The sequence below is a fragment of the Vulpes vulpes genome, chromosome 16 (assembly GCF_048418805.1).
Source record: "Vulpes vulpes isolate BD-2025 chromosome 16, VulVul3, whole genome shotgun sequence".
Taxonomy (NCBI): Eukaryota; Metazoa; Chordata; class Mammalia; order Carnivora; family Canidae; genus Vulpes; species Vulpes vulpes.
This window is the reverse complement of record NC_132795.1, coordinates 52260685-52287395: the sequence shown is the minus strand read 5'-3', so window position 1 is coordinate 52287395 and position 26711 is coordinate 52260685. Positions and strand designations below refer to the sequence as shown.

General features: G+C 46.1%; 1 protein-coding gene and 1 long non-coding RNA gene across 11 annotated transcripts in view; one reads left to right on the top strand and one right to left on the bottom strand.

The window, feature by feature from the left end:
- The window catches only part of LOC112934074 (uncharacterized), a 28737-nt gene extending 9505 nt beyond the window's left edge, over positions 1-19232 (top strand). For 2 of the 3 annotated variants that reach the window (XR_011997872.1, XR_003237810.2), the window contains 3 exons: positions 10898-10989; positions 11474-11656; positions 15951-18211. This is a non-coding gene — a long non-coding RNA (uncharacterized lncRNA). Of the gene's footprint in view, positions 1-10897; positions 10990-11473; positions 11657-15950; positions 18212-18534 lie in introns of those variants that run through there. The other variant, XR_011997873.1, reaches the window with a different exon arrangement.
- Positions 1-26711, bottom strand: part of EFCAB6 (EF-hand calcium binding domain 6) — a 243750-nt gene that overhangs the window by 70790 nt on the left and 146249 nt on the right. For all 8 annotated transcript variants that reach the window (XR_011997867.1, XR_011997868.1, XR_011997869.1 and 5 more), the window contains 3 exons: positions 19226-19340; positions 16660-16793; positions 10845-11077 (listed from right to left, as the gene is read on the bottom strand). Coding sequence is in view for 5 of the 8 variants with exons in the window: in XM_026017432.2 (XP_025873217.2) it covers positions 10845-11077; positions 16660-16793; positions 19226-19340 (482 nt within the window). In the remaining 3 variants the exon portion in view is untranslated. The remainder of the gene's footprint in view (positions 1-10844; positions 11078-16659; positions 16794-19225; positions 19341-26711) is intronic.

Here is a 26711-nt window from a genome sequence, read left to right as displayed (position 1 = left end):
GTCTTCTTAAATTTTATAAGTCCTTGTTTATTTTCAGATAAATGCTGTTCAACTTTTTCTGCAGCTCACAAAACAAACAGGGCTCATTTATTCTCAGAAGGGGAAAAAACACAATAGAACGGTGTCTTCAGAGGAAGACAGCTAAAAACTTTTATTTCTGAACTCACATACTGGAATGATTGGAATGCAGACAGAGCAACAGGTCAGGAACAATGGGGGAGCATTACTCACTCTCTCCCAGCTGATGTGCAAAGGTGGGGCTCACAGTATGTAAAATGATCAAACTTCTGTTTATTTCCTCACAGAATGATGGACATGAAAGACACTTTAAAAAACACTCTGTGTTTACCACCGGGCTAGGCCACAGTGAGGGCTGTGGTTGCAGCTAGCTGAAGTGCCCTGTAGTCTTCCACTCAGGCAGGGAGGTGTATGAAAACCTATAAAACCCTTCCCGACTTGTTCCTCTGTAATTGCTCTGCTCTGGGGGCACCTATCACTCCATTTCTGGGCACCTGAGCTTTCCACACTCAGATCTGCAGCTCAAGTATTTTCCCTGCAGATACAAGAGCACTCAAGACATTCTTCCAGCAAAACAGACCATACACACACCACCCCGATGGTTTCCTGAAATGGGATCACATCTGGGGCCCCACTTGGAACCTGCACGTATTCATAGGCAAGTGATAACCACAGGCATATTCATGTCGGTGATAAGCACATCTTGCCTAAGAGTGGTTAGAGGGATGCCTGACCGAGGCCCATGCAGACAGATCCTCATATAAATTTTGTTATGGGACCCAAGAAAACCAGTGTAGGGGACAGACAGCAAACAAGCTCCATGCAGCCCTTTTAAAAAGTATTATTTACACTTCTGCAAATGAACGGACTATAAGAAATAAAGTCTAAAGTCAACCACTATGCTGCCAGTTGAGAAAATGCAGGAATTTGTGTTCCAAATGATGGAAGTCAAAGGTTTATGTAATCCCCAATGAAGGGCTGCTTTGACTATGACCCTCAGTGTGTGACACTTGGGTTGGTAGCACTGTGAGGGTTTCGGGGGTAGTGATGACCACCAGGAACTCAGGGACCAGTGAGGTGACAGGTGACACCCAGAATCCTGAGTTTTCCTGGCAGTGCTGGCGTTACCATCTCACTTTGCAAAAGAGGAAGCTGTGGTTTAGAGGGGTTAAATAATTTGCCAAAATCACACAGCCAGTACCTGGAAGCCATTCAAACTCAGGTCTCTGATGCCACAGCTGGCTTTCTCACTACCGTTTTCACTTCCATCTGAAGCTACAGGTCTGATGCTCCTTTAGCTTCACTCTTTGTAGGAAAAGACCCATTAAATATCATTTTTGTTTGTTTGTTTGTTTTTTAAGTAGTCTCCATGTCCAGCATGGAACTCAATGAGGGGCTTGACTCACGACCCTGGGATCAAGACCTGAGCTGAGATCAAGAGTTGGATGCTTAACTGGTTGAGCCCCCCCAGGTGCCCTCAAGTATTACATTTCATAGAGGTGAAGGCCACCATTGATTTTTACACACTGGGGGTCATATTCCCACTTAGCATTTCTGTTTCAATTGAACAAATGCAGTGTCACCAGCATGCTGGCAAGCAAGTGCCAGGCTCGGTGTGAGGGCTGGAGAAGCAGGGCCTGCAGATTCCTCCCACCAGACAAGGCTCTCCTGGAAGTTCCACGCTGTCATGCATTTCAAAAGCAGACCACAAGCCAGGTCACGGCAACTAGAATCAACAAAGTAAGCAGTAATAATTGCTCTCCATGTGGCTTCTTCAAATCCCTTCTAAGAAATTCTGCTGCTCCCAGACAGTTGTCCCAGACAACTCCTCCATTCCTTGATGACCTATGGTGTCCAGCACCTGCTAGCCACCTGCTAGTTCACTGTGGCCATCATTAGACCAGAAATCTACCCTGGGATACTGACCTGTGTGCCACATAGACAAGGTGTTATTTTAAGCATGCTTCTTTGGTGAATTACATAAACTGTGACTCCCACAGTTTGGCAAACACAAGCTCTTACATTTACTCAGTCGGCAGCGTGTTGATGACCAGCGGCAGATTGGACAGGGTCTCTACCCTCTTCCTTTGTTACCGTTCAAATGGACCAAACGAGGATGGGCCTGGTTTCATTCCCCTCCTGGAAAATGCCAGCTCATGAGGGTACACAGATAAACTATGGCTGGCACACTTGCCTTTATTGAGCCCACCCCAGTCTTCAAATTCACCGACTATTTCTATTTTGCCAAATCCAGGGGTCTTTGCTGACTTCTCTATTCCATGTGTCACTGTTAATCATCTCTCCCTTTGGCTGCCTTCATCATGCTGCTCTTGAAATGACACCATTGAGGGGGAGGAGGACACCTCCCCTGGGGCCAGGCAAATGTGTGCCTTCAGTGTGCTTTCCCCTCCCTACCTGGCTACCCTCTACCCTTGACCACTCCTCTTTTTCCATCCCAAAGTGTATTTACTCTTCTGAAAGGTCATCCCTCCTCATGTCCCTAACCACACCATGATGCCATTTACCCACACATCTGTACCACTCGTGCGATAACCTCACCTCCTTTTCTGTTCCATCTCTTTCCAACTGCCTACCGGACTTTACAGAATCATGGAATTTCAAGGGTGGAAAGGGATCAAAAGGACAAATAGTCTAATCTTCTCTCACTAGTTCACCATGAAGGTTTTGGAAGGTTGGCAGGATTATGTTGCATTTTCACAGTTATCCCTTAAGAGGATGGTAGGTCTTAATGATACATATTACCCTGCCTTCACCTTTAGGCTCCTCCTAAATCCAACCTGCTCCCAGAGATCTCACCTGAACTTCCCCAAAGGATGCAGATTCTACATCTGCAAAGTTAATGTGTCCAAACTGATCTCACTATTTAAACATGTCTCCAAACAGCCCCCGCCAATCTGATTTCTCTTCAAGTCCGTAAGTCTTAATTATTTTTTTAAGATTTTATTTATTCATGAGACACACACACACACATACACACACACACACACACACACACACAGAGCCAGGGACACAGGCAGAGGGAGAAGCAGGGAGCCCGACGTGGGACTTGATCCCAGGTTTCCAGGATCACACCCTGGGCTGAAGGCGGCACTAAAGGTTTACTGAGCCACTCATGCTGCCTGGTCTTGATTATTTTCTTAGGGACCCATGCTCAAGTCAGACTCCTACAATTTTCCCATCCATTTTTTCCCTGTCCCGTTTTACATACTCATCTCCTCTAGAGAGATCAGAAGGTTTTTCTATGGCCTTTTCCAAAAGTCAATGATTTCCTCTCCTATTACCTGGCTCTTTAGAACTTGATAGGAAGGCACAGTCTGTCAGACACAAACATATACAAACTCTTGCTACGTGCTGCACTAGGGCCTACAGACACACTGACATGGACAGAGCTGACATCCTCAAGGAGCTCACACTGCGATGGTGGGAACTTACAGCAAACACATGGGGGAAATGAATGAAATGGGTAACTTCAGGAACTGAAGATGGGTGAGAGGGAATCCTCAGCTGAGAAGACCAGGAAGCAGCTCTTTGAGGCATGAGTGATGATGAGACAGCTGTGTGATCTCAGGGACTAGCACTCCAGGCAGGTTAAAGTCCCGAAATGGGGCTCTGGGCCCAGGTAGGATGGAGTACGCACATTCCATCCTCTTCCTCCCCTGATTACAACTGAAAACTCTAGACTGAATACATAAAGCAACCAAAGACACAGAAAAGTAAATAATAGGAGCCTGATGGAGAAGGAAATCAAAACTTGAATGACTGATAGAGTGTGAGTTTCACAGTTCTTTTCCACACAAATTCCCATCTTAGGCTTAAGGGCAATCCTAATTCTAGAACTGTGTAGTGCACATGGGCTAAAAAAGTTCCAAAAGAAAGCCTGTTCTGGGCACCTGGATGGCTCAGTTGGTGAAGCATTGGCCTTTGGCTCAGGTCATGATCTTGGCGGGGAGTCTGCTTCTCCCTCCCCCTCTGTCTCTCTCCTTGCTTGTACTCTCTCTCTGTGTCAAATAAATCTACAAAATCTCAAAAATGAAAAGAAAGAAAACCTGTTCTTTTGACCAAAGAACTGGGAAGGAGAGTCCTGGAGTACAATGAGTATGGGGGTAGAATGCCTCTTTTGTTTCTTTTCACCTTCCTGGTCCTGATCCAAGGACTCCCAGTTACAAAATTGCATTTTTGTGACAGGGCCAGCAGGAGTAGTGGCCAAGTGGAGTCCTAAAACTGAAACTCTTCTCTTTCACCCAAATATACATTCTGTGTTCAAGGATCGTTGAAGGTATGCACATTATTCTTTTTCTCTCACTTAGTTGCCCTGGGGGTGGACCCAGTCATAGGAAGTATATACAGTACAGATAGGCTACAACCTAGTTCCTAGCCAAAAGACCAAAAAATAAGGGCCTTTCTGGGGGTTGGAGAGTGTGGGGAAAAATAGAGAGGGGAGATCTGGAAAATGAGATGCCCAAATCTGTGCAGGAAGTCCCAGGTTCACCTCTGCTGTGCACACGTGAGAAACTAATCCAAAACAGCATAGCAGAAGCCTTGAGAACTTGATTGCCGTGTAGTGAAGACTTGCCCCAGGGTGCTGCACACATGGGCTGGCCTGCTCATGGTGTTGAAACTAAATTCACATGGAAACCACAGAAGGCAGGTCAAGACTTGCAGTCTGAACCTAACTGGATTGGTTGTCTGCTTAAAAAATAAATAAAAAACATATCAACACACTACTGAGGATTTTCACAGGGCCAGAGGATCATAATATAATATTAAGAGTGTCCATGATACAATCCAAAATCACTCGATATACAAAGAACCAGGAAAAATCCCAATTTTCAAGGTAAAAGGCAATAGAAACTAAACTCCAAAATGACCCAGATGTTGAAATTATCATATTTTAGAGCAGCTACTATAACCAGGAAGTAACAGTAAATGTCCTTGAACTAAGTGGAAAGACAGATGTTGTGAGCTAAGAAATAGAAGCTTTGAAAAAGGGGCTGGGGGACAACAAAAGCCAAATGGAAACTTCAGAACTGAAAAAAAATACAACTGAAATAAAAATTGCACTGAGTTGGCTCAATGACACATGCAGATGACAGAAGAGTGAGTCACTGAACTTGAACACAGATGAATAAAATCAATCAAATCTGATCAACAGGAAAAAAAAAAAAAGAGAGAATATAGCCTCAGGAACTAATACAAAGACCTGTGATACAAAATCAGAAAGTCTGACATTCGTGTCTTTCAGATACCACAAGGGAAGGAGGGAGAGACTGGTACTGAAAAAAATTTTAAATGTGAGGAAATAATAGTTGGAACCCTCCCAAACTTGATGAAAAACATGAATTTACAGATTCAAGAAGTTTGGTGAACCCAAAAAAAGATAAACAAAGAAAGTTATTCTCAAACACATCATACTAAAACTACTCAAAACCAAAGATAAAGAAAAAAGGTCTTAAAAGCAACTTGAGGAAGACAACAGGTGCCACCTGGGGGGAGGGGAGCAAGACCATCGGAATGACTGTAGACTTCTCACCACAAACCATGGAGCCCTGAAAGCAATGGAACAACAGCTCTTGAAAACTGTGATAACCCAGAATTCTATACCCAGCAAAGATGATCTTCTGTTAGGAATGAAGGAGCAAGAGAGATCTTCTCTGTGAAGGAAAACTAAGTTTAACTCCAGTAGACATGCTCTAAAGGACCTGCTGGAGGAAGTTCTTCAAAGGAAGGAAAATGACAGCAGAGAGAAACTTAGAACTTCAGAAATAAAGGAAGAGAAGCAGAAATGATAAATATAAATACATGATCTTTTTCAGATATCAAAATGCATGAAGCATAAGTGGGTAGAACTGGAAGGAGGTATAGACAAATGCATAACAGTTGTTGGAGAGTTCAACACTTCCCTCTTAGAAACTCACAGAATGAATAAAAAATAAGCAAGAACACAGAAGACCTGAATGCTATTAACCAACTTGATCTTATGAGCACACTCCACCCAGTGACAGACAAATACACATTCTTGTCAAATATCCATGGAATCCTCACCAACACAGACCATCTCTAGGGTCATAAAATAAAGCTGAACAAATGTCAAAGAATTTAAATCATACACAGTATGTTTTCTGACCACAACAGAATTAAACTAGGAATCAATAACAGAAAGCTGGAAGCTATGCAAATATTTTGAAATGGACAAAAACACACTTCTAAATAATTGTGGAACAAAAGAAAGTCTCTAGAGAAATCAGATATTTTTAACTGAATGAAAATTAAAACTGTAACATATCCAATTCTGTGGGATGTAGCCAACTCAGGTCCGATAGGGAAATTAATAGCATTTAAGGTTTCTCTTAGAAAAGAAAGAACTCGAATAAAAAAATCTCAGTTTCCAAACTTAAGAAAATAGAAGAGCAAACTATACTCTAAGCAAGAAGAAAGGAGGAAGTCATAAAGAGGAGAAATCAACAAAACATAAGCAGAAAAACAACAGAGCAAAATCACTGCAACAAAGAAGGGGTCTTTTAAAAATATCAATAAAATGACAAATCTTTATTTATTTTTTTTAAATGATAAATCTTTAGCTAAATGGATCAAGAAAAAAAGGACAGAAGATACCAACTACCAATATCAGAAATGAAAGAAGGGATATCACTAGAGACCCCACCAATATTAAAAGAATAATAAGGAGGAATACTATGAACAACCATATTCCCATAAATTTAACAACTTAGATGAAATGGACCAATATCTGAAAAAACACAAACTGCAAAAGTCCATTTAAGAAGGAAGAGAAACCATAGATGATCTCACCATTAAATTTATTAGATTCATGGTTAAAGTCTTTCCAACAAAGGAAACTCCAGGACCTGATCACCTCTTTCGTGAATTATATCAAAAATTAAAGGGAGAGGGGATCCCTGGGTGGCGCAGCGGTTTGGCACCTGCCTTTGGCCCAGGGCGCGATCCTGGAGACCCGGGATCGAATCCCACATCGGGCTCCCGGTGCATGGAGCCTGCTTCTTCCTCCGCCTGTGTCTCTGCCTCTCTCTCTCTCTGTGACTATCATAAATAAATATATAAATAAAAAAAAAATTAAAGGGAGAAATGACAACTCTATATAATCAAAAAAATAGAAAAGAACTGGCATTCGTGACTTTCAGTTTTTCTTAGAGATCTTTCAAAGAACAACAAAAAATTATTTTATGAGATAAAACTCATTCTATCTTGCAATACCATATGGGTCCATTGACCCTCATATATACTATAGGGTCTTTAGTGATCTTGATTTCAATTAGACCTATTTCATTATCCTAAGAAATGGTCAATCATACTCATTAATTGTTGTCAATTATACTAAAAAAAAAAAAAAAGACTAAAGCAGTATTAAGAAAACAAAAAAATGGGGGACTTGCCTAGCTGGTGGTAACATGATATTGAAATGAATCACTCTCTAGCCTCCTGATCATGCTGCCCAAAGTATAACAGCATCTTTCGAGAAGGTATAAAAGGAGACAGCAACACCATCTTTGTTATGTTAGTTTTTTCATCAATCACCGTTAGAAATTCAGAATGCTTATTTCATGCTCAAATGGCAAAGGGAAGAAAATTGAGATAAGAAGATGATCAGATGAACCAGAAGAGAAATGTACACAGAACAGCACTGATTCCAGTGATGATGGTGCAACTGATCATATAAGCCAAATCACTTGACAAGTGAATGATATATTTCCAAGAACAAAAGGGAAATTTGGCATTTTAAATTCACCTATTCATTCAACAAGAAAGACCTGATCATACAATATTTTGTGACAAGCTGGAGCATCTAATTTTGCTAAAAGGACACGTGATAGTGTTGTTCCATCTTTTATGATGCACACGCACCAAAATGGACTTGATGTGGGTTGTCAGCAGATAAATGGACAGGCAGGTGTGTTTTAAACAAGGGAACAGATTGGAAGGGAAAAGATGATATAAAAAACGAAACAGGCCAATGGACCGATCATTCTAATTGGTATTTATCCATCTAAAAATGAAAATGTTTTGTGAAACAAACAAGATGGCCTTACTCTCTTCAACAAATTTATAACCCTCAAGGTTTTCAAAAGTATTGTGTTTTGATAATGTCGGTGGAAAGCGAAGGCCCAGAAGGCAGAGGGGCCCCAGTGAGAGGGTGGGATGGTTTCCAGAAAGGGAGGGCATCAAGGTTTGGCTGGTGGCAGAGAGAGGCTGGTGTGGTGGGTTAGCGAAAGAGGGTGAGGTCTCTAGGCAGAGAAAGGGGCCCTTCCAAACAGGTACCCTGGGTTCACATCTTGGCCCACCACCCATTACCTGGGTCCTTTATCTGGGAAGTCAAGTAGTACTGAAGTAGTAGAGTATTAAAGGATATGTCTTCACAAAGCACAGGCATGGGGTCTGGTCAAGGGAGGGTCTGGCTTTTCTAAAGTAGTGCCTTAACTGGGGTCTCTGAGCCATCTTCACCAGAGCCTTGGAGGCCACACTGAGGTCTACTCAGGCTGCACACTCTCCTCCTTTAGATCCATCCACTACTCTGGGGCTGCTAAAGGATCTTTCTGCAGTGCAATGTGAGCCCCTCCCTCCACAGCATAAAACCCTCTCCTGTCTGCTGGTAAAGGATGAACTCTTCAGCCCGGTTCTCTAGCTCCTTCTCAGCTGGCCCTCCTGCCTCTCCAGGACTCCCCTTCCACCATGCCCCACCATGCATGCCACTTTTGTACCTGGATCCTCTCCCCATTTCCCCAATGTGCTGGACATTCCCACCTCTAGATTTTGTAAATGCTGTTCTCCGGCCTTGAATCACCATTTGGTAGTCTGCACCTGACAAATTCCTACTCACACTTCAGATCCGACTCAGACGTCCCACTTTTCCTGTGCACCTCAAGTGGGCTTAGCCATCTCTGTGGCACTTCAGACATCCTTATATTTCAGTGTAGCTCTTTATTTCTGTACCTGTCTCATGTTCAACCATGGGCTCCTCAAAAGGAGTCTTATTCATCCTTGCACCATCTCATCCTGGGACAACATCTAGCACACAGCAGACCCTCAGTAAAAATTTAATGAATGAAGGCATACATACAAATAAGAAGGCTGAGTCATTTGAATGGGAAGATGGCGCTTTGTGGTTGAAATTGTCTAGGTTCATTCTGCATACATTCTCCAGAAAATTCTTTCTGAAGGATATTTTTGTATTGTTTTAATGTTAAGCAATCAAGTCTCATATTAAAACTCCTCAGAACTTGAGCAATTGGAAGCAGGTGTCCAATTCACATGCTACATGATCATTTCACTTAGAAAGAGACTACAGTTGTTTTCTTTCTGGCTGTCTTTTCTTACAGTGCAGGCAAAATAAAACCAACGAATTCAGAGAGAAAAATTAAAGACCAGTATCAGAGGGCCTCTGCAGCCTAGCCAAGAATCCTGCAATCTGGCCCAGCAATGGGGGGCTCCTGGAGGCTCCCCAATCCAGGGAGCCCCTTGCCTGGTGGAAGGAGTAGGCCACGATTACCTCAAGGGCAGAACAGCCGAGTGAATGTTACTACCATGCAGAAAACACATCTCTGTATTATCATAGTAGATGGTAATGCTTCAAAAAATAGTAATATTATACTTGTAACAATTGGTCAAGGCTGAATGGCTTCTTCATTCATGCCTGTTGACAGTCAACAGATCTCAACGGGGTAGATGGTATTGGCACTGCTGTTCTTGCTTAAAGGGGCGTGTGTTCTTACTGAGAAAAATGGAGGAGACAAATGGAGTTCTAGCCAGGCTGGACATGCAGACTCCCCTCCTCACCGTGAGGAAGGCTGGTACGGAGCAGACAGGGGCTGGGGGTGGAGCACTGCATGGGAAAGGGTTGGAGGGTTCCTTGCATCTCCCTAAACAGTTTCACAGCTGACTCCAGATTTATAAAAAGAAAAAGATATACAGTCAACCCCTGAATAGTGAGGAGGTGAGGCATGCCAACCTCTACACAGTCGGAAATCCCTGTATAACTTTTGACTCCCCTCCAAATTAACTAATAATAGTCTTACCAATAACATAATGGATTAGCCAATATTTTGTATGTTATATGTATAATACACTTTATTCTTACAATAAAGTAAGCTGGGGAAGAGAAAATGTTAAGAAAATCATAAGGAAGAGGAAACACATTTATATACTATATGGTACTTATAAAAAAAGAAATCCACCTCTAAGTCAACCTGCAGAGTTGAAGCATCTTGTGTCGTTCAAGGGTCAACTGTGTATACACGTTTACATTCATAAGAAAAGACTGAAGTGATACTCAGTTTCCACCAATTACTATAAGGTGTTCTGTGGTTCCCCCATTCATACGGATTGTGTGGATTGCACGAGCTGGTGTGCTAGTGCCTGGACTAGTGTTCTCTTGACAAGCAGCCCCGCCACGGGCCCCCCACAGCTCAACGGGCAGGTTGCCGAGAGGTCTTGGAAGGCTGAGCAACATGCATATACATCTGACCCCAGCTTTGTAAAGAAAAAAATGTAAGTCCATGCCTGTAGTTGTGTGCCTGGAAAGAAGACTGGCATGATTCATGGTGAAATGCCAAAACAACGCTCATGGGGGACTAGATCAGCTGTACCTTCTAATCTGTGCCCGTATTTTCTAGCTTTTTTACATTGAACACATATTCCTTGTGTGGTTTTTCCTGAACCCCAAAAAAGACAAAATAATCGCTCCCAGGGGGCAATTCTGTGCCCCCCCTCCGTAGGCATGGTGGGAACGCAGGACCTCGCGCGGGCAAAGGCGCTGAGCTGCACTGCCCTCTTACCTGATTAGTCTTTGAGGCGCGTCATCTGTTCTCAATGCTCTCTTCTCACACAGATTTCGAAATTCCCGAAAATTGAGAGTGACGCTGAGTCTCAAGCCAAGAAGGCCCAGGAAACGCTCAAATTCTTTGTCTTTAAGATTGAACAGTAAGTGCAGTAACAATCTGTGAAGATCATGCATGTTGATTATGCCATCCCTGTCAGTGTCTATTTTAAAGAAGGCAGAGTAGGGGTCCTAAAAACAAAACGCACACGTCAAAGCACTTCCTTCTGAACCCCGACAACCACACACTTAACAACCCTGCACAAACGGGCTCCTCTCCAAAATGAGGAAGGGCCAGTGTTCCCACTACTGCTTTACGGAGAGTTCACTCCTCCAGGAATATCCTTGGCATGACAGGTTTTTCCAAGATGATGAACCATGTTCTCTGGTGCCCTCTTTTAGGATAGAGCCCAGGAAAAGGGGCAAGAAAAAGCTCTTCTTTCCCTCCCTTCCACTTTCTGTGTTTATGGAACCTCTCCTTCTAGCACCAGAACTAAGAGGATGCTGGAGCTTTTGGGGGCAGAAAAGAAATCTTGCTCTCAAGGTTTCTACAGAAGTTTCATGATGTTTGGCAACTTTTGTCTACAGGAAAACAAGGGCAGTACTGGATGGCACACCGAGGGGCCATCCAGAGGCCAGGGCTCAGTTTTTGAGAACTAAGCTGAGGAGCCAGCGCTGTCTGAGATCGGCACGCCTGCTGCACCTGAAGGACAGGGAACACCTGCTCTGTTGGTGGTGTGGCACGAGGGCACGGCCATCTCCATCCTGAAGGTGAGGACATGGATCCTGCAAGGGAACATGTGATTTAGAGGCCATGCTCCAACACCTGGAGGCGGGTTGCTTAGTTTCAAATCCCAGCTCTGTCACTTAATATTGGTGTAAACTTAGGCAAGATATTTAACCTGGCCACACTTCCATTTTCTCATCTATAAAATGGGAATTGGGAAAGTCCCTACTTCCTAGGGCAGTGGTGAGGGTTGAATATGTAATATATACAAATCCCTGGCATGTTTCCTAAGTGCCCTAACATGTTGCCTGTTACTATTACGGTTGCCTGAGACCATACAGCCAGGGCCTAGCCCTCGGGCTTTGAACTGGTTGTCTTAGCCAATGTCCATGCTTCCGCCATATGTACTTCCTAAGTCTCAGGCTTGAAAAGTCGATGATGTGGCCCCACACCCCTCATTTCCATCAGTACCTGACACAGCCCCCACCTGGAGGTTCGTCTGGTGACTTTGGAGGCCCTGCACTCATGCCTGTATCTCCCAGGATCTGCCTGAAGAGGTTATAACAAAGCAAGACCCACTAGGATTCAAGTGTCTAGTTAAGATGTTTTGGGATTTTGTGGAAAGCTCTATCTTCACTCACACATTCACTCAGCACCTAATATGTGCAGTCACTGTGCTAAATAGTACAGGGATCAACTTAAAGTGCAGCTCCTGTCAGGGGCACCACAATCCGGCAGGCAGGCACCTGTGTCTCTAGCAGCACCACCACCAGGGACTTGCTCCAGGTGAAGGCCATCTCTTTGCTGCTGATTCCCTAGCGGGAAATCACGGTCAGCACCAGGCCCTCCCAACCCGCTCCAGGCTCATATCTGCAGTGGCTTTGGGGCACCTCCGCTTGCACACGAAACCAAGCAAGAAGCAAGTCCCAAGTCAAACCCTTGACCTCCAAGCCCCATCCTCAGCCTGCTCCTCCCAGGCCTTCCCACCTCTGCAAACCTTGGCTTCGTTCCCGGCCCCTCCCTTCCTCTCCTCTGCCACAGCCAGTGTGTGCACACAGATCCCGTCTCCACCCACGCCCCCACTTCTCCCCATTCCACCAATTCTCCCCGAATTCCATAGAAGCTCCCAAGGGGCTTGCAGCCCCCACCCCTGCTGCCACCACTTCCTAGCACAGCAGCAGGGGTGATCCCACCGCAGCTCAGGTCAGAGTCTGGGGGCTCCTCTGCTCCCTACGCTGGCTCTCCACTGCACGCAGAGTCTGATCCTAAATCCCGCCATGACCCCCCAAACCCTGCGATCCCTCTGTCCTCCTTTCTCTCCTCTGCCCCTTTGCTGTCCTGTGGACATGCCAAGCCTGCCTTGGGCATCTCGGGAAGTTCTTCACAATACCTGCACCCTTTAGCGTGTCTGCTCCAATGTCACCTCTCAGGGAGCATCTCCTGAGCTCTGTGCACAACGGCACCCCGATTGGTCCCTGACACTCACCCTGCCCTATTTTTCTTCATGGAACATGCCACCACCTGACAAACGAGACTTGTACATTCATGGTTGGCTCCCTTTCTGGAAGGTGACCATGTGACCAGGGCTCTGATCTGTTCCTTGTACCTCCAGCTTGGAGTGGTGCTTAACACATATTGTGGAATGAAGCTGGTGGGTCTGGAGAGGGCAGCAAGGGTTTCCTGAGCACCTATTATATGCCAAGCACTTTGCTGGGCAGAGACCTGTTGTAACTACAGTATGGTCCCTGATATCAAGGTTCTCAGTCTAGTGGGGCAGAAAGGCCTGTAAGCCAGGCATGAAAGCCGTGCTCACTGCCAGCCTGGACTGCCGGATGACAGGGACAGTCCAGATGCCATGGAACCCACACTTACAATCTTCACAAATCTAAAAACCACCATCATTTCCCACACCTCGGTCACTGGCTTCCCAGAATGAAGACTCCTAATTCTATTGGAGTCACACGGATGCAACTTCTACTAGACATGTGGCTTTGGGTAAGTTTCTCCCCATCTTAGACCCCTGGTTTCTCCATCTGTAAAATGGGGATGCCAATGCCTACTTGACAGGGTAGTGTGAGGATTTAAACAGATGGGGCCACTTATGTAATCCTTCCAGTTCAATGTCTGGCATGGAACTGGAGGTTTTTTTGATTCATCCAACAAACACACATTGATCACTTATTACATGGCTGGCCCTGTGGTGGCCATTTGAGGTACTGTGGATGTTTCAGGAACAATGCAGCCCTAATGTCTCAGAGGATCACAAGTCCACATGCGCTTATGCTGGGAGGAGGACGGCGGGCAGCCGATCTCCCCACAGATCTGAAGGCGAGGAGGGAGGACCGAGGACTGAAGAAAGATCGGAGCTCCGGCAGGAGTTAGGCTGATCAAAGGGGTTGAACTAGCAGTCCAGGCAAAGGAACAGAATGTGCAAAGACATGAAGGGAGGAAGAACACTGGCTGGAGTGTGAAGTGAGGAGGAGAGGAGTCAGGTTACAGCGGGAGAGGTGGCCACAGCCAGTGCAGAGCTGGGGACCGCAGGCCAGTCAGGCAGGGACGGGGGCTGGTCCTAAGGGGACAAGCAAAGGGGACACTCTGATCAGGCCTGCATGCCGAGGCCACTCCGCAAGGTCTGGTGTTGAGGACAGACTGTGGGGTGAAAAATGAAGTTGGGGAATGTATGTATAGAATGATGCCGTGTGTGTGTGTGTGTGTGTGTGTGTGTGTGTGTGTGTTTGTAGGGGGTGGTTAGATCCTGATGGTTTAAAAATATACACCTGAACCCATGGACACACGCCTGACCCTGCAGAGATGTTATCTGGAGGGTAAGCTCTGGGCTGAGGGAGCCCCCAGGGCACAGGGAACCTGTGCTCACATCGTGTCCCCGGGTCACCCAGGGCCTCTCTATGCCTGCTTTCCTCACCAGGGCAGGGAGAAAAGACGTCCCTTTTTCGGTCACGATGAGTTCTTTCCCCGACTCCATGGTCTTCGGCCTGAGCTGTGGGTGTGTGACTAGCTTACCTGTGACCCCTGCTGAGGGCTGAGAGGGCCTCATTTGGCTACAGAATTACTGGGCAGACAACAGCAACAGCTGTGATAGTATCTTACACTAATACAGGTTGGGTTTTTCATTATTGCTGAGGAGAGACTTTCAAGAATTTCTCACAAAGAAGAACTCAAAAAAAGTAAAGCGCTTCCCTTCCCATTCAAAAAATCAAGGCACACACTTTGTCTCATTCACATACACCTGTGAGGACAACAAGCAAATCTCCAGTGACTCCAAGTGTCACCTGAATCCTAGGGCGGACCTTGTAAACTCTGGCAATTAGAGGTTCACTTCTTTGTCTCAACCACTAGATTATACATTCTTGGCAGGATAGAGTGGGTGTCAGTGAATGTTCATTGAATCAGTTCATTATGTAATTATTTAAAATAAAGATCACTGGGAAATATGGGACACGTGTGTGCTGTCACCAAGCCACATGTGTGCCAAAGGTAGGAAAACAGTGGTGTCAGCACAGAGCATGGCTCTGGTGTCCCCCCGCTGGGAAAGGGGTGCAGAGGAGACAGGTGGAGGGCAAGGCCAATAAAAAGGAGTCTGGCTTGCAACAGAGTGGGTGAGTTAGCACCCGGGGTAAGGGCAGCAGAGGAGTGCTGGCCTGGGACCCCCGGGCCCCTCCAGTGCTCTGCGGACTGGCACAGAGGGAACACTTGCTCCTGGTGTCTCTCTGCTTCCCCTTCTGCCCTCCTGCCCTACAGGCAGGCCTTCCTTCTTCAGAACAGCAGGCTCTCAGCCCTTGCCCGACACCTGTCTGCTCCGTGCTCCCCTGGCCGGGGCACTAGCTCAGATTGAACACTGAGGACCAGCCCTTCCCTGTGCACACTTCCGGGGACTGTAGATTTTCAAGCCCAGGATTAGGATGCATGGTCTGACGGCAGGACAGAATGTTCAAAGTCAGAACCATCCTGCAAATCCATGCCAGACAGTCATCATAAATACATTTATTTTTAAATGAGAGCTTGGTAACCAAAATGCATCTCCACTTGGCAGTCAGTGCTGGGAAGAGGTTTCAGAAACACAGGGAGATCGGGCTGCCCCTGCCACTGGGGGCTAGCTCCACCCCCAGCTGCTCCCCACCCTCCTCTTCTGGATTCACCCCCCCCCCCCCCCCCGGCCTACTTGCTCCTGCACACCCTGGGGCCTCCACCCTGCAGCAACACAGTCGGCTTATTAAATTGATCTCCCCCCTTTAATTGCTCTCTTACTTCTCAGCACAGAAGCAGTTTGGATCGTTCTATGCCTGCCTCTGTAGATTTCTCTTGTCTTATCCATTACAGCTTCCACATGCAATCCGTCCTACCAATCTGTGAGCTTCTCCCTGAAGCCCAGGACCTGTCCGCCACCTGCCTTCAGCAAGTTCCCTCTTCTATTGTTTGCTCCTTTCTTTTTCCAGTCGGCACATGCTGAGGGTTTAGGATTCAGTTCAGGGGCCACCTCTGCCAGGAAGTCCTCCTTAGTGGGGTCTTTTCCCTGTGTTCCCATGGCACACTACTGTTCCCTCTACAACAGGCAATCCAATCCCATGTGTCTGAACTCGGATGCAGATCCTACCTTTCATCCCCAGCTTTTAGCAGACATTCCAGCATATCCTAAGCATGTAATACTCATCTGGTGAGTGAATGGGTGGCTTAGAGAGAATAGACAAATGGATCCTAAATTGCCTGTAACTCAGGATGTCCTGACCCATCCCTCTCCACCGCTCCTCCTTATTTCTCCAAGGCTTTTGAGAGGCAGAAGGCAGACCCAGCAAAGTGGCAGGAGGGAAGGACCTCAGGGAGGGGAGGGGATGGCAGAGTGAGGCCCGAGTCCCCTTCCCCAGGAAGGAGAGAAGGGGTGAGCCTGAGTCTATGGAGAGACGTGCTATGTCCCGTGATGAGCAGAACATGACGGGCTCCAGGAATCAGAGCCAGCATGGCTGAATAGCTGGGAGCAAGGTGGGTTGGGGGGTGTCCAGATAAGCGAAACAGCAGACAGGTCATAATTTACCCGGAAGGCTTCCTTCAGTCTCTGGGGGAACTGCTTCAGGCACTCTTCAGCGGTTATAAAGTATCTGTCCAAATTAGTCTTGGAAAGAACTGGAGTCTGCAATGGGATCACTTCTGGCCTGCTCATTTTAGCATCTGAAACAATAACATAAACCAGAAGACTTCCATTAGTGGCACACATACCTCTTTATTTCTGTTTCAATACTGCATCTCTTCCCACCCCAAATCCTGCCAAAATACAGAAATAAGGCTTGTGAAATGAACTTAAGCATTAACGTTGTTATGCTCTGGTTTCTTTTCCTTCAGTGTCTTAGATATCACTGCAAAAAGAACTTGTTCTAGATGGCAGGGCCGCGCTCCTGTCCAGCACACAGCGACCACCATGCCTATTCTTCCAACAGGGCAGGACTACATCTTGCTCATTTCTCATTCCCAGAGGCAGCGAGTGAGAATTACTGCCTGGTTTTGGTTCCTAGATTCATGCCCCAAACATAGCAATGTGTAAGACAATCACATTTGTTAATCCACCAGGTGTTTCCTGACCACATATCTGCTGGACACTGTACGAGGGGCCTTCAAATATTTTTTGGTCTTTCAACAACCTTAAGAGGTATATTCTCTTCTTGTGCTTCATTTACTCACAAGGAAATCTATGATTACGCCCATTTTACATAGGAGGGGATGGAGGCACAAGGCCCCCCCCCCCCCCCGACTTCCCCAAGGTCACGGACAGCAACGCTGAACCCTGGCCTGCCAGATTCTAGAGCCCTGAGGCTAATTACTGGGTTATATCCTTTCTCTCCCCTAAAACTGAGGAAGAAACTATAGTCTCTACTTTAAAAACAAGCCATTTCAAATAAACAAACAAACAAACAAACAACAAAAAAAAACAACAAGCCATTTCCATCAGGTTGGGATCACTGGAGTGTGGCCTTGTTTAAAGCCAGGCTATAAACCTAGGACTTTATTTTAGATGTGGTTCTCTGCAGGTGTCACAACCACCCTCTCCCCACTGCTGTGGTCTGCAGGATAGACGGTGGGCAGAGTGTCAGGAGCTCATGGGCATCCTATGGTCCAGTCTCCTTGAACCTGGCTTCTATGTTACCTCTACCTGGGCTTGGAGTGGCCTCCCTCAGGTTCACTCCACCTGGCAGATAATACTATCCCCTTCTACTTAAGTCCCCTCTGCCATGCACACCCCAGGCCCCCAGCCTGGGGCCAGCTGGGGCCTGGGTCTCTCCCCTCACCCCCGTGAGCACCTGGCTATTAGAGGAGACAGGCAGCGCTGGGAGACTGATGAGAGGTGGAGGAGGAGGAGGAGAGTGGAGGGAAAGAACAGAGGTGGGGAGGAAGCCAAGAGCAACTGATGGCTATTGAGTCAAATTTCCATCCTGTAAGGGACTCATTGCCCCAGGACCCTGGGCAAGTGACTGATGCACCCAGGGCCCTCATTTCCTCACTTGAAAAATGAACTCACCTAGCATACTGGAAGCACTAAAATAAATGTGAGTTCCTTTTCCTTCTTTTTGTTTTCCTTCAAAAATGTCAAAATATATACCCAAAGTGTCACCATTCTAAAATTCTATGGCTTCTCGAATTGCCTGTTTTCATGCACGTGGGACCTCCTCTCCCCTAGGATAGGACAAATGTTCATCTGCCATGGTCAGATGGGACCTTTGCATTTTCCTGGGGAGGAGTCCCAGCTGCCAGTCTCTCTAGGAGAGACCCATCACACTGCCCAGTCATCTCCCAGACAGAACGCGGGAAGGATGGCAAAACGTGAACAGGGCTTCTACGTCCTGCTCTGTCCAGTCTGCAGTGCATTTGCTGCAAAATCATAGAGTATTCCATCAACATGTTTGTGTGATTTCTGCAGCTTTTCTAGAGGGCTGATTTGTCCATTTAAATGTCAGCAAGAGTGGAGACCAGGGAGAGGATGACTCGGTGGAGAAAGGGGAGGCCAGCTGCTCATCACGTCTCTGCCAGGTGTGTGGCCAGGGGAGAGTAAGAGCGGGCGACAACAGCTTCCAGGCCTGAGCGCACCACACGTGAAGAATTTCCTGGCAACTGCTTTGGGGCAGCAGGAGGTGAGGGCCAGTGGCTGAGTGATCTTGGGCATGTCATTGAATTTTTTAGCGTCTGTGTGTCCTTATCTACAAAAAAGGAGGAAGGATACTTGCCTTGTTGGTATATGGGTGCCACTAACCACAGACAAACAGTATCTATTCTCAGGAGGAAAATCCCAAAGGACAGGAAGCGTGATTGAAGAAGCATAGGCTTTGAAGCAAATTTTAGAAACCATTTGTGCTCTAAGTCTGTAGAAGGCTCTGTCAGGCAAAATTCTGCACTCACAGTTTGGTTTAGCGAAAAGAAAAGGCCGAAACACAGTCAGATAAAATCAAACAAAAATGTCTGTTGCCAGTCTTAGAACACACACTGTTTGAGCATCTCAGCTCACACTGCTTCAACCCAGCGGCCTCGAGGCAGGGCTCAGGGCTCGGGATAACTGGTGGCGCCACCAGCGGGGGGGCTCTGTCCCTGCGGGGCTTGCGCTGGTGATTAGCTACCTTCAAATCCTGCTGCAAAATCAAGATAACTCATCCCTTCTCTCTTATATCCTATTTTTGCCGTCAGCAGAGCGTACTGGTCATCATCCATGGGCATTCCACTAGCTTCCAGTACCTGGCAAGGAAGAAAGTGGAGGGAGAGGCAGTTAGGTTGTGGTGGGCTCCCTGCCTCCCTGCCCGCTGAGCTCCTCCAGCCCCGCAGCCACTGCCCCTATGCTCCAGCCTGTGATTGTTACTTGTCTGCCTCTACCCATAGTCTCCCTGCGGGCGGGGCCCGGGTGGCCTGGCGCCCTGGCCCAGGGGAAGGTCTGTTTGTTGAGTGAGTGAGTGAACAAAGGAGTAAGTGGGCTCCCAGCCTTGGCCTCAGTGGGCATGGCACTAGGGGCTGCAGTTGGCACTGCAAACCTTTCCAAAGGCCATGCCTTCCAAGACATCTAAATTCACATCTGCTGTGACTGCAGTGAGTTTCGAGTCTCCTAAGTTAGATTTATATTCACATATACCCTAGGAAACACGAACAAAATAAAGCAAGGTGGTTTGGGGAGGGAAAACAAAAATTTTTACTCAAGTTTCATTATGATCTTCAGTTGAAACTGCAAGCTACAATGGTTTTTTGTGGGGGAGAGGGCATCTACGGACCCTTTCCTCTCCTTATGTGAGTGCACTCACTGAAAGTCATCCATGAATTCCCTTCATTCCACCACACAGAACCCACTGCTTACTAATGGTTTCCATTTTGTGTGAGTAGTGGTGGTGGTGGGAGGACAATTGAAAAAATGCACTTCCCTGCATTGCAAACAGTGAAGCAGAATTATCTAATGATGCCTTCCTAGAAGAAACTGATGAGTTGGGCTGTTCAAGAAACAGATGATGTTGGCACCTCCTTTGTCAGTGGCCAGTAGGCCAGCAACCTGGCTGGTATTACCCGCCATAGGTAAATTCCCCCCCAGAAGGGATGCTGAGGAGAATATAAGCAGGACAGAAGAGACCATCCCTGCTACTTTCAAAGCACCACAATTTAAATTTGAAAACATGGGTTTTCTTCCAGAAGAGAACACTGAATCACACTTTAAAATGTGTTTGTGCATCAAAGGGCCAAAGACATCCAGCATGATTGAACTTGCCCAGGACAGATGAAGGAAATCTGGGAGAGCAGAAGAGTCTGGAGACCAGTTTTGAAAGAAGGGTTAGTCTGTGTTTTGAGAGGGAAGGGGGCAGGAAATACACAGACCAGCCAATGACATATGTCGGGGGCTATGATGTCACAGGATGCCACAGCAAGTTGGAGAGCAGAGGACAGAAGGGTCAGCATCACACTGACTGCATTCTGTGGAGGAAGCTGAAGGGGGAAAGGAAAGGGGGTGAGATGAGACAGTACTCATCACTGCTACCACCAATTTCATTACCATCATCAACACCATCATCACCATCATCATGACATCGCCACCACTACCAACATCACCACCATCACCATCATCACCATCATGACTTCATCACCACCACCATCATCACCATCATTATCATGACATCATCACCACCACTACCACCATCATCACTACCAACACCACCATTACCACCATCACCACCATCACCATCATCATCACCACCAACACCATCATCACCACCATCATGCTTATTCCGTATCACATGTCAGGTCTTTACAGATACTGAGCCTTCTGCTACGTCCTCTTCAGACTCGAGCTGCAAAATGTAAACCTGCTGAGCGGCAGCAGGGTATCCACAATTTGTGTGCAGTCATTGGCTCCTTCTGTTTGGGCACATCCTTCTTGGTGTACGGCACTAGGACCCAGGGGGCTGGCATCATTGGCTGGTTCTTATTCTCACTGTCAGTGTCAGTAATGCACGGAATGTGACAGTGGCTTGCTGTATCTGCACTGGCCCAGTAGGTCAGGCTCTGGCCTTGGCTTGGCTTGTGTGTATGAGTTGATGTCAGCAAGCTGCAGGATGTGTTTGGTGCAGGATTGGAAGCTGGGTAGAAAGGGAAGGGAATGTAGCCATGTGGTGTCGCCTGTAGGGACTCGGTGGAGAGCAGGACTAGAGTCCAAGGCTATCCCAAAGGCCTGCCTGGGGACCTGTGCAGGCAGTGCTGGCTGGGAATGCTGACAGCTCCACGCCATCTGCACACACACCCTGTCCCAGCTCTGTGGCAGAGCCTGGCCCAGTGCGGGACGGCATGAGTGTTTCGATGGAAAGCTGCGGCCCACGCAGAAGCACCCAAGTGGCAGCAGGGGGACTCCAAAATGGATAGATTGGTTGCTTTCTTTGAAAAATAACTTTATATTTTGAAAACAATTACACATGAATTATTCATTGCAAATTCCTCCTGCTTGGTCCTTTCATAAAAACATATGTAATGGATAGTAAGGAAATGTCTGTAGGCAAATGTCTCACAGCCTGCAGGCTTGTGAAGCACCAGGGAGGCTGGGCATGCCATAAGCAGCCGGCCCAGAGGTTGCAGGATGCAATCCCTTATGGGCACAGAGAATCACACAGGACGCAAAACCCAGAGGGTGTGATGGCTAGAAGAGGCACTATGCACTTTACCAACACATGTCTCTAGAGTTTCCCCTTGCACACTCTCATTTCTAAGATGAACATGACAGCAAATCAACTAGATTTATCATGACCCTTGGAGACAGTTTACCATACAACGTAAACCTAAACCGCAGCATTAATAAAGCAGATTTCAAAATGTTTAACCATTCAAGTCAAGTCCTTTTGTCTCTTTAAAGAGGCATTTCCCTAAGAAAGTTCCTCCAAGAGTGACAGGTCGTGGCCTAGAATAATTTGATTCACAAAATCGTCACTTCCGCCATCCCTGGGATGTCCCTTAGATTGCAGACTGCTTCTCCCACACGATGCCACATCATTCCGTGGAAATACTGCTGGCTCTCTTGGTGAAGACAAGCATTCTCAAGTGGTGCCCACAACAAGAAGTTGGGTGACTGACTCTGTCTTTCCAAGCCCAGCCACTGCAGAGCATCTGAGGAGAGAAACATCCACCAGTCTCTGTGTGAAGAATATTTGTTTGCTAGGCCTCTTTGCATCTCCTTTTTGACGGTTGCTCTGGGGATTATAATATAGACCCCTACCTATTCACAGGCTATTTAGGGTTCATATTGAACGACCTCACATAAAATGAAGAACTCTTGCAACCATATAGGCCTTACTCTGCCACCTGTCCACTAAGCTACAGTTGGCCTTTGTTCTAGATCTACATAGATTATAAGCCCAAGCAATGTTACAATGCTTGCTTTAAGCACTCATATGCATTTTAAAAAATTTTTCCATTTATTTATTTGAGAGAGAGAGGGAAAGAGAGAGAGAGAGAGCGCCACACAGAGGGAGAGGAGAAGCAGACTCCCCACTGAGCAGGGAGCCTGATGTTAGCTCAATCCCAGGACCCTGAAATCATGACCTGAGCCAAAGGCAGATACTTAACTGACTAAGCCACCCAGGTGGCCTTCATATACATTTTTTAATTACAAATAATAATAATAATAATAGTCGGGATCCCTGGGTGGCTCAGCAGTTTTGCACCTGCCTTTGGCCCAGGGCGCGATCCTGGGGTCCCGGGATCGGGTCCCGCGTCGGGCTCCCGGCGTGGAGTCTGCTTCTTCCTCCACCTGTGTCTCTGCCTCTCTCTCTCTATCATAAATAAATAAAAATAAATCTTTAAAAAAAATAATAGTCTTCTATATGTAATTGGATATATACCATTTCCAGTGTTTCTTATTCCTTCTTGGTCATCTGAGCCCCACTCAGACTCAAACTCATTCATCCTGAAGAGTCTCCTTCAGCATTTCTTACAGCAAGTATCTGCTTGCGTGTTCCATGTGACAGTGGCTCAGGTGTGAGAGTTCAAGCTGGCAACCATCTCAAGCAGAGTCCCAGCACTGACAGCCTAATGACAAGGGCCAGAGCTGGTCTCACAGCCATCCCCACTCCTTCCTGACACCAGGTGGTGATGGAAACTTCACAGGTGTCATAGAGAAAGAGACCGTGGCTAAAGTTCTACTAGGTGCTGGCCGCTGTACCCAGTGAGTTCCATACATTATCTTAAACTTCACAGTGCTCCTCGACAAAGCTATGACATATTCCGTCTTACAAATAAGGAGATCAAAGTTTAGGCAGAAGGCTCAATAAACCAACTATTTCCTGGAGAGACACAGCTATTGAGTGGCAGAGCAAAGGTGTGGACACATGCCAGCTGGACACTGTGGGACAGCACTGTCTTGTGACTCAGCATGGGGAGAGGAGCCTGATGGCATAGCTGCCACTTTACCTCTTACCCATGAGGAACCCAGAGCCCAGGGCTACATGGGAGTAGTATGTGACACTCCAGTGACTCAGGTATGGGCTACTGCTCAGAGATGCTTGGTGGCCAGTGACAACAAATCAGCACTAGTGACTGAGTCTGAATTCACAGTTGTAGCTTCTGGCTCTAGAAATAACAGGCACAGCCGCAGGCTGGGAAGTGTGTCACTCCCCATTCAAATGACACAGCCTGGGCAGCCTGCATAGGACTGGGTTTGGGTGTTCCCGAGCCTTTATGTACCACATGTTTGGAAACTCCATGAGCCAGCTTCTGCACAACAAAGCCCAATGACTGACAAGAAAACAAACATTTACTCTCACACTTGTGGGTATGCAGGTCAAGGGCAGTTTGGCAGATGTAAGATGGGTTTGGCTAGGTATTCCTGATGCAGGCTGTGGGTTGACTGGGCTTGGCGTCAGGCTGCAGGTTGGGTTTAGGCCTGTTCCATGTGCGTTCCTTCTGGGGATCAGACTAAAGGGATGAGAGCTGTCTGGGAAAGCTCTTCTACCAGCAGGTCTCTGGGGCATAATGCCACCCTAGAGCACACAGCAGATCTAAGGCTGCTGCTCAGGTCACGTCTACCACATACCATGTCAGAGAAAGCCACACGACCACACGACCAAGCTCAACATCCCTGCCTCAACTATCACTGAGATAGTGAACAACAGAGGAGCTGGGGTGAAGAGGGGATCATGGCAGGTATATGAGCTCTGAGGGCCTTTCCAACTCTTTGCATCTATGAAAGTCCATACATTTGGTGACAGTGCTGTGATCACCAGAAACCTACCATGATCATAATCCGACCACACCTCAAATCTAGAAATTTCTAGTCAATAGGCTAGATCTGTCTGGTCCACCTGACCTAACTCCACCTCATCCCCCAGCGATGGTACTGCCCTAACATTTTCAAAACCAATCCTTTCTCCAACCTTAGCACCCAACTCTGGACCTTCGGGACAGAGGAATGCCTTGTCAACAGTGATCACCAAGTGGTAAGACAGTAGTTTTTCTTTTCTTTTTTGCTCCAAGCTTGATGATGACAATCATGATTTGATTTAGACTTTTAAAAATACATTATCCTTGTAGAACCCAACAAGACTAAAATTGTGTACCGATCGCTCAGAAGGACAAAATGCTGAACCAAAATTAACCTTCAAAAATTGTGAAATGAGAGCCTCAGTCTGAGAATATAAGACACAGTGATTTGACAGCTTTTCAATGTCAAGCGGAATTCCAGGTGTAATGAGTAAATCGACCAGACGCGTAATTTTAGAGGCAAATATCCAGAACCTGCTCATTCTTGCATACATGTGTAAAATCTTAGTGTTCTGTGAGCAGATGAGTAACAGATTGTGATGACTGAAGATAAGGGCAGATGAGCCATTCCTCCTTCAGACGGGGCTATTCTCAAGTCCCAGGGTCAGATCTGTGGTCCAAAGGGCAAGTGGACACAAGCTGTGAGTCCCAGAGCTGAGGGCCAAGTAGAGTGCAGCAGGAGAAAGGGACACTGAATGGCCACACTCCCCTGTGGAATGACAGGCTCTCTGCTCTTGTCTTCTGCACATTCTGTTACGTTCTCTCTTCCTGATTTCAAAAGCAGATACGTTTTTAATAAGTTTAGTGGAAGTCCAACTGTGATCCTAATAATGCATTTAGGGAGATCCTAATAATGCAAATGGATAAAGTTCATATGGACAAATATAAACATGGCCTCAGAATAGCAAAAAAAAAAATGTAAAAAGGGAGAAAAATGAGGAAAGATCAGTTTCACTAAAAAATAAAAGCAAAACCCTACCACATTGCATCGATATGGAAAAGATGTAACAAGGTGGAAATTTCCAGACTTAGACCCAAGTATAATGAGAATTTCACAAATGATAATCCAGCGGGAAAATATAAGAGACCCCCCATCTTACACCATATACAAAAACTAATTCCATATGGATTAAGCATTTTATTAAAAAAATAAAACAGTAAAAATTCTTGCAAGAAAGTTCAGGAGATTGTCTGTAAAATATGAAAGAGAGGCCTGGGGGCTCGAGGCATGACACTTTATTAACCAAGGCTACAAACCCAGAATCTATTTTTATTCTTTATTTATTTATTTATTTATTTATTTATTTATTTTTTAATTAATTTTTATTGGTGTTCAATTTACCAACATACAGAAAAACACCCAGTGCTCATCCCGTCAGGTGTCCACCTCAGTGCCCGTCACCCATTCCCCTCCAACACCCGCCCTCCTCCCCTTCCACCACCCTTAGTTCGTTTCCCCGAGTTAGGAGTCTTTATGTTCTGTCTCCCTTCCTGATATTTCCCAACATTTCTTTTCCCTTCCTTTATATTCCCTTTCACTATTATTTATATTCCCCAAATGAATGAGAACATACACTGTTTTTAAAAAAAGAAAATAAAGGAAGAAGGAAAGAAGACAAATATACTTGGTTGTACAAAACTTAAAACATTTTAATGGAAAAGATATAAAACAAAAAGATGAATGATAGATTTGAAAATATATTTGTAGTGCAGTAGACAAAGTGTTGATCAATTAATTAATTCAACAGATTTTTTTGGACACCTATATACCAAGTACTGTTGAAGGCAGTAGGGATACAAGAGTGAACCCAAAGACCAGGCCCTATTGGAAGAGTTTATGTATTGTAGTGAGTTGAATTATGTCCCCCCAGAAGATGTGCAGACATCCTAACTCAGGTTCTTGTGCATGTGACCTTTAATGGGAACAGGGTCTCTGCAGATGTGATCAAGCTAAAATGAGGTGTACTGGATTAGGGAGAGCCCTCAACCCAATGAATGCAATCCTTGTAAGAGGAAACTGTGGACTTAGACACACAGAGAGGAGGCACCAAGTAGAGACACAGAGACACCAAAGGAAGATGTCAGATATTGGATTAATGGCAGCTACAAAGCCAAGGAATGCCAAGGACTGCCAGCAACCATCAGAAGCTGGAGGAGTAAAGGAAAGGAAGGATCCTCCACTACAACCATGGCTGCTGATACCTTGACTTCAGACTTGTGGCTTCTCTCTGTGAGAGAATAAATTTCTGTTGTGTCAAGCTATATCTAGTTTGTGGTAATTTGTTACAAATCCCTAGGAAACTAATGTATATATGTGTGCTCATTTAGTTC